Source organism: Equus quagga, chromosome 10 (genome assembly GCF_021613505.1).
Source record: "Equus quagga isolate Etosha38 chromosome 10, UCLA_HA_Equagga_1.0, whole genome shotgun sequence".
Lineage (NCBI taxonomy): Eukaryota > Metazoa > Chordata > Mammalia > Perissodactyla > Equidae > Equus > Equus quagga.
Genome location: NC_060276.1, coordinates 41,845,235 through 41,853,424, shown reverse-complemented (window position 1 = coordinate 41,853,424; position 8,190 = coordinate 41,845,235). Strand labels below are relative to the sequence as shown.

The 8,190-nt window shown below is 45.6% G+C and overlaps 1 protein-coding gene across 3 annotated transcripts; it reads left to right on the top strand.

Moving 5' to 3' along the window:
• Positions 1-251: 251 nt before the first annotated feature.
• Positions 252-4,703, top strand: ARMCX1 (armadillo repeat containing X-linked 1). Of its 3 annotated transcripts, XM_046673307.1 has the most exons (4): positions 252-641; positions 1,462-1,622; positions 2,415-2,535; positions 2,784-4,703. In XM_046673307.1, the coding sequence occupies exon 4, from the start codon at positions 2,923-2,925 to the stop codon at positions 4,297-4,299; it is 1,377 nt and encodes a 458-aa protein (XP_046529263.1). In that variant the 5' UTR covers positions 252-641; positions 1,462-1,622; positions 2,415-2,535; positions 2,784-2,922; the 3' UTR covers positions 4,300-4,703. The 3 variants fall into 3 exon arrangements, with proteins under 3 accessions (XP_046529263.1, XP_046529265.1, XP_046529266.1); XM_046673309.1 differs by lacking the exon at positions 2,415-2,535; XM_046673310.1 differs by lacking the exons at positions 1,462-1,622; positions 2,415-2,535.
• Positions 4,704-8,190: the final 3,487 nt, after the last annotated feature.

Below are 8,190 nucleotides of genomic sequence, written 5' to 3'. Positions count from 1 at the left end.
TTTCTCTCTCCCACTTACATTCTTCTTCATTCAAATGAAAATAGCATCATTTTATTTTCCCAATGTAAAAGTAATGCATTACTGATTTTTTAAAAAAGGGACAGAAAAGTTTAAGAAAGTAAGACACTCCCACTACCTACATCCTTTTCTGAGATCTTTCCTCCCATTTCGTATAGGGGTGCAAGAGAAATGCTGGACCTTCTTGGCTGGCGGTGAGAGCGTAAAGGGAGAGATGGTTGGACCGGGAGAAGGAAAAAGATTAGTCCTCAAATAGGAAGAAAAGACCAGTAGACGTGGGAGCAGATCAGTCTCTCTCCCTGTTAACCAAAGAAAGGCATATCCTAACCACAAGGAGAAGCTACTTCTGGTCTCTGGGATTGGCAGAGGAAAATGAGTGGCAGGACCCGACGCGGTGGGGAAGGAAAGGAGTGGGCTGGCTCCTGCCGCACTGCTGGTGGGAGTGGTAATTGGGGTCCTGAGCTCACGGGTGACGTGGCCTTCACGTGAGCGGGAGCCGACGTGTGCAGAGTCCTTCTAATCCTGGTCTTCGTTCGGTCCGGTTGCCATCTCCCTATTGCCCCGAGTGCGGGCGGGCCTGTGGCCAGGAAAGGAGGAGGTGGTAGCTGCCCGGATCCCAGCAGGTCTGTGTGTGGTTGGGCGCTGCCTGGGAGATCTCTGCGGTGCGGGTAGCAGAGGAGGGTGGAGACAGAAGAGGGACAAAGCTCCACACTCTTGCACTATCCCCGGCCCTTCCAAGAACAAAAATGGTGGACGTTGGTGGTCGGATTCCAGGGGCGACCCCAGACCAGAAGGGAAACCCGAAACCTTTGGCATCCAGGGCTTTGTAGCGGGAAGGGGGGAAGGGCAGAAATTAGGAGTCGGGTCCTGTGTGTTCTTCCATCTACCAATCCAGAATCTGGGGCCTGTGTGCCTGTCTGTCCGTTATTCCCCACGTATCTCAGTAGGGCGCTGTAGCACTCGGAGTAAAGGAATAAAGAATCTGCCCCAAATCTCTGCAGGGCAGTGTAAAGGTGGGATTGCCCCGCCATTCCTGGAAGCGGGGCGTTGGCTGAGGTCCTTGCTTTAACTTGGGCCCATTACTGACTCTCCAGTTATCTGCCTGCTATTTTATGTAGGAAAAAGGATGTGACAGCTCCTGCACGAAAAATGGTGGTCCTTAGGGGTCGGAATGAGTCGGGGAGGGGGATCGAAGAGATCATTTGGTCTCCTTTCGCTCCTCTGGTTTTTCCATACTCCCTCGCCCCGCCTCCCCCCTTTCCAGTAGTTCGAAGGGGGTGTGGTTTTTGCTTGGAAAATGGCCGACCGCCGGGGGTGGGGGCTGGGGTGGGGGCTGGGGTAGTGGTGGGTGGACGCCATACAGGAACAGGGCTGATGTCAGCAGAGTCCTGAGATGTGGGGGTAGAGAGAGAGACTAAAAGGTGAAATCCCTTTGACAACCAGGACCTTGATTCAGAAAAGCTGGTATCGGGACTCTCCGAAGTGCTGTTCTATCCTCCCAGCCATCCGTCTGTGCCGTGTCGCCTGTCTGTGTCAGTAGATCTTGCGCCTGAAGGCAATTCAACCCTAGGAGCTGGAAGAAGGGGAAAATTGTCCAGAAACAAGTAGGTCACAGTGAGGGTGGTGGCACGATTTGGGCTCCCCTGGGGTGGAGACTGCAAACTCGAGCGGGCTTATGGACCTCCTACGCATCCTGCTCCTTCTCTTGCACTATACCACTTTGGAGCTTGCAAAAGAAAGTGCTCTGCAGGTACACGACAGGGAGGGAAGTGGCTGGGAGGAGGAGGGTGTCACCAGAGTCCTGGGGTGGGAGTAGGGAGGACCTTGCTCCAGATTACTCTTTGGGGTACAGTGTCCTCGGTGTTGATACGTCCATCAAGCGCTTAGTCCCAGAGTTGTCAGTCCTTAAGTTTGGTGGAGGCGGAAACCGAGATGAGGGAGGAAGGAAATTGCTCCAGAGCAGTGGAAGTTGATATAACGGGTCAGGGGAGGAGCGTCCTGGTACCTCTGAGATGGTGGGAGTGGCGGAGGCAAGGGCGGAGTTCGAGACCTTTGTGCTTATGATGCCTCTCAGGCTTCTAGACTCTTCACCAGCATCCATTTTGTTACAAGGAGTGGGGTATGGCGTCACCTTCAAGGAAGTGACTTTCGGGGGTTGGGGATGTGGTGGAAGATTGGAGGCGATCAAAGGAGGCGGGGGAGGGAGATAATGAATTTCAAAGCCGCAGCTCTGTTAGGAGAGGAGGGTAACTGAAGATGGGAAATATTGGGCTACACAGTGCAGGACGAGGGCCAGGGATCCAGGGATTTGGGATAGGGACATGTGTCCTGTCCTGGGTGAGGACCCTCTGTCCCCTGAGCGCTCAGCATCCCCCTCCCCATCCCTTTATATGCAGGTTTGCGGGACGCAGTGCAACATTGCACTTAAAGGCAAAAAGAAAAGCAAGAAGCTGCCTGGACGTGGGCAGTGTATGTGAGAACGCCACTGCCCCCAGGACATCTGGAGGGGCAGGGGAGGTAGGGAACTGATTAGATACCTTAAATTAACATACTCAGGTGGGTGGTTGAACATGAGGTTGGAGCATCTGAAGATGGGGAAAGTTTTCAAAATTACCTTCCCCATAGAGGAAAGGAATCAGTGATCTAGATGCCATGCTCTGAGTCCCCGCTATGTTCCCCTCCGATTCCATCTGTAGTTCAGTCTGTCTGCATGCAAAGGCACAAAAGGAGGAGACTGAAGCCTCAAATCTTTCTTTCATTCCTAGGTCTGCTGTATCTGCAGCTGCAGCTGAGCCTGCCAGCTGTAGCTGAAGACTCTCCTCTCTGACGTGGGAGCACTCCTCTGGGCCAGAGCAAGTCTTCTCTGCCTGAGTTCAGACATTCGGTTCTGACCTTCACCCGAGAATGGGCCGTACTCGAGAAGCTGGCTGTGTGGCCGCTGGTGTGGTGATTGGGGCTGGTGCCTGCTACTGCGTATACAAACTGACCTGGGGAAGAGATGAGAGTGACAAAATCTGGGACGACGACGAAGACGACGATGAGGAGGAATCTAGTGATATTGCAGAGACTCGGGTCCAGACTGGGAAAGGAGCTAAGGCTAATGCTGGAGCAGGGGCCGGAGCTAGAGTTCAGGGTGACTCAAAGGCCAAGGCTGAAGTGGGCGTGGAACTTGAGAGAGGTTCAGATGTAAAGGTGGAGGCCCATCTGGGGGTCCAGAGTGGAGGTGGTCTAGAGGCCAAGGCCAAGGCCCTTTTCAGCACCCTGAAGGAACAGGCAAGCGCAAGGGCGGGCAGAGGAACCAGGTTGGGTACCATCTTTGGGACCAGGCTCCTTGCACCGAGTTTACCCTGCCCAGGAGGTCGGGGTGGAGGCTGCCACCCTACTAGGAGTGGGGCTAGGGCTGGGAGCAAGACAAGTGGGAAATCCAAGGGAAGGACCCGAGGTAAGAGCACCAGGACTCCAGCTACAGCTTGGCCTGTTCGCAGGGGCAAGTTCAACTTTCCCTATAAAATTGATGATATTCTGGGTGCTACTGACCTTCAAAAGGTCCTTAATATCCTGGAAAGATCAAACGATCCTTTTATTCAAGAAGTAGCCTTGGTCACTCTGGGTAACAATGCAGCATATTCATTTAACCAAAATGCCATTCGGGAATTGGGTGGTCTCCCAATTATTGCAAAAATGATAAAAACGAAAGATCCCATTATTAGGGAAAAGGCTTATAATGCTCTTAATAACTTGAGTGTGAATGCTGAAAATCAGGGCAAGATTAAGACGTATATCAGTCAAGTGTGTGATGACACCGTGATCTGTCGCCTGGACTCAGCTGTGCAGATGGCTGGACTAAGACTGTTAACCAACATGACTGTCACTAATCATTACCAACATTTGCTTTCCTATTCTTTTCCAGACTTTTTTGCTTTGTTATTCTTGGGGAATTACTTCACCAAGATTCAGATTATGAAACTAATTATAAACTTTACTGAAAATCCAGCCATGACAAGAGAGCTGGTCAGTTGTAAAGTACCATCAGAATTGATTTCCCTCTTTAATAAAGAATGGGACAGAGAGATTCTTCTTAATATCCTTACCATATTTGAGAATATAAATGACAACATAAAAAACGAAGGGCTTGCATCATCCAGGAAAGAATTCAGCAGAAGTTCACTTTTTTTCTTATTCAAAGAATCTGGAGTGTGTGTTAAGAAAATCAAGGCATTAGCAAATCACAATGATCTGGTGGTGAAAGTAAAAGTCCTGAAAGTATTGACCAAACTCTAACTGGGGGTCTGTCGCAAACAATATGGAGGTTATTTTTTTAGTTTGCACTTGGGAACAATGCATTTTGTAAATTCTTTGTTTTTCACTGTGCTTATATGGCAGAGATCCTTTCAGCTTCTATTTTGGAATAATGAATATGACAGATCATCAACAGTGATGCTGATTGTGATGGTTGGTTTTAGGCTGGACCATTCTAAAGACGCCAAATGAATACTAGAGCTTGTACAAAGAAAGCATTTATTGATTCCATCTTGCTACCTAGATTGAGATATTTTTACTCTTTCCTCTACCTAAATGGACAGCAAACTAATCATGAATATGCTACACTTTTGTATTAGTTTACATTTGTTACTCTTAGACTTGTGTTTAATCAATAAAGTTGTGCCTTTTAACTGGCAAAAAAAGAGAATTTTATCATGTCCTTGAGTTTATGATCTGTTTGGGAAAACAAGATGTATGGAAACAGGAAGATATCAACAAAACCAGGAGCCTCTGATCACGGCCAGCTGCTTCCTATTAGTGCTTAGGGGCAGCAGAAACTTCCGTGGGCAACAGGGCTCAGGGAAAGTTTTACAGAGGCGGGGACACTTAAGCAAGCTGGGCTTGAAGGACTGGGGAATAACGGGCAAAAGGGCATTGGAGGAGGGAGGAGTGGTGGGAAGAAAGGCATGGAGGTGGGAATCCTGCTCCAGAGAGGAGGCTGGCCTGCCTGGAGCACAAAGTGTGGGGAGGGGAGTGGTGGGAAATACAGTCTGGCAGTTGGAGTGAGTCCCATTCGTGGAGGACCCCTGATTGCTAAACCGAGGTGTCTGCATATTATTCTCCAGCCCTGGGAGACCCCAAAGGCTTTCATGACCAGAGAAATGACAGGATGAAAGGAAAACGATGTGGTTGATTTGTGTGCAGGATGGGTCGGAGTTGGGGTGGGGACAGGAGTGACCACTGGAGAGTGGAACACCAGTTAGGAAGTTACCAGATGATAAAGGCATGAAATTTGAGTGCTGGCCATGGGAGTGGTAAGGGGAGGGAGGAGGTGAGAGGCCCTTTGAAGGAAGAAGTGCTGAAACCTATTCTGGGGGCATACAGTGAGGGACAATTTTCTTTTGGGGTCCTGGGGGCATTTGATAGGAAAACATCCTCTTTCTTGGCCAACTCTGGTGTCCACGTAAGTGAATACGTTAGTTACTATTTTGAAATAATAAAATATACTAGAAGAATGAATAATTTTTAGTGCTTCTATCAGATTACTTTCATAAGGTTGGTTGGGGCAGGACTTTTACGGAACCATCAGGAGGGCTGTTGGTAACCTTACTGGAGAAGATCCATGTCTCTCCCAGAGGGCGGTGAGGGTGTGGGGGGAGGGGCACTCTCAAACTGTGCTGGTGGGAGCCTACACTAGGACGAGGTCCACTTCGACACACGTTTCAAAAGCCTTCAAGATGTGCATGCTGTTCGACTCAGTAATTCCACTTGTAGGAATTGATCCTTAGGAAATAATCAAATAATTGGCTTATACAAGGCTGTGCATCTTTTCACTGTTTTGAAGACTGAAAAATCGTGAATGACCTAAGTGTCTCAGAATAGGCACTTGGCTAAGCAAAGTAAGGTATGTCTGCACATCAACACATTGTGCAGCTCTTGAAGATGTTGATGGACATTTCATTTATTTACATGAAAAAAATTCAGCATGTAATCTTAAATGGGAAAGCCAGTTACATTACTGTAGCCATAGTATATCCCTTTTTGTGAAATACAAAACATTTATGTGCATTAAAACTTCTGAAAGGCTATATACTAAAATAAGAATGATTATGAGTAACAGAATAATGCATGAATTTAATATTCTAATCTTTTTCCTCATTTGTGATTTCTTATCTGTAACATATATGTTGATTTTTTGTGTAATTGTTGGGAAAGAAAAATGTGTGTAGGCTAGGTTGGAAATGAGGGAGATGATAGAATGGGAGAGTGGGTGGGGTTTATATGGCTATGTTTGGAGCACATAGCAGGAAAATATTTAGACCAAAATGGGAGATGTGTTAAAATGATAGATGAGTTGTCAAGATGTGGATAATAAAAAGTCCTTATATTATGTGATTAAATGAGGTAATGTATGTAAAATGCTGAAATAGTGCTGCAATGTAGCAGTTAATCAATACGAGTGAACACCTTTAATTAGCTAAAAGACAGGTGGATAATTTTTGGTTTACGTTTTTTCTAAGGTGTCATTCTACCATATGCTAGTGGATTTTTCTCCCAGTTTTATTGAGATATAATTGATATATAGCATTGTGTACGTTTAAGATATACAACCTATTGATTTGATGCATTTATGTATGTCAAAATTACTAGCACCATAGCATTAACTACCACCTCCATCCTGTCACATAGTTACCATTTCTTCTTTGTGGTGAGAATGTTTAAGATCTACTCTGTAGGAGCCGAACCTGTAGCCCAGTGGTTAAGTTCACGTACTCCGCTTCAGCGGCCCGGGGTTTCACTGGTTCGGATCCTGGGTGGGGACATGGCACCACTCATCAGGCCATGCTGAGGCAGTGTCCCACATAGCACAACCAGAAAGACCTACAACTAGAATATACAGCTATGTACTGGGGGGCTTTGGGGAGAAGAAGAAGAAAAAGAAAAAAAAGAAGATTGGAAACAGATGTTAGCTCAGGTGCCAATCTTTAGGAAAAAAAAACATCTACTCTCTAGCAGCATTCAAGTATACACTACAGTATTAGCTATACTCATCATGCTGTACATGAGATCCTCAGAACTTATTAATCTTCTAACTGGAAGTTTGTACCCTTTGACCAATATCTCCTCATTTCCCACCCCCTCGCCCCCCAGCCCCTGGTAACCACCACTCCACTCTTTGTTTCTCTGAGTTCGGCTTTTTTAGATTCCACATGTAAGTAATATCATACAGTATTTATCTTTCTCTGTTCGATTTATTTCACTTAGCCTAATGCCATAAAGGTTTATCCGAGTTGTCACAAATGGCAGGATTTCCTTATTTCTCATGGCTGAATGATATTCTATTGTATTACATGTATATGTACCACATCTTCTTCATCCATTCATCCATTGATGGACACTTAGGTTGTTTCCTTATCTTGGCTATTGTGAATAACGCTGCAATAATCATGAGCGTGCAGGTATCTCTTCAAGATCCTGTTTTCATATCCTTTGTATATATACCGAGAAGCAGAATTTCTGGATCATATGGTAGTTCTATTTTTAAATTTTTTGAGCTATTGTGAATAACACTGAAATGAACATAGGAGTGCATATATCTTTTCAAATTAGTGTTTTTGTGTTCTTCAGATAAATACTCAGAATTGGAACAGCTGGATCTTATGGTAGTTCTATTCTTAATTTTTTGAGGAAACTCCATACTGTTTTCCACAGTGGCTGCACCAATTTGCATTCCCACCAGCAGTGCACGAGTTCCCTTTTCTCCATGTCTTTGCCAACACTTGTTACCTCTTCTCTTTTTCATGATACCCATTATAACAGATGTGAGGTGGTATCTCATTGTGGTTTTGATTTGCATTTCCCTAAGTGATGTTGAGCACCTTTTCATGTATTTGTTAGCCTAGTGGAATTTAATAAACTGATAAAATAATTCCTCTGAGGAATAGAGTCTTTGTTCCCTTCTAAGAACCGGAAAATGCTTCCTTGATGTGATCTCATCAATTTTTACAACATTCCTGATGCCTAGGTGATGTTACTGTGGTTGAGACGTGAAGCCTAAGCCAATATTTCTCAAAGTAGGAGTGGTGGAATTCTAGGAATACAGGTACATGTTTTTGGGTCCCACAAATTCCCTATAAATGTTTTGTTTTCATTAAATAAATTCATTATAAATATATTCTGTATTTTCAA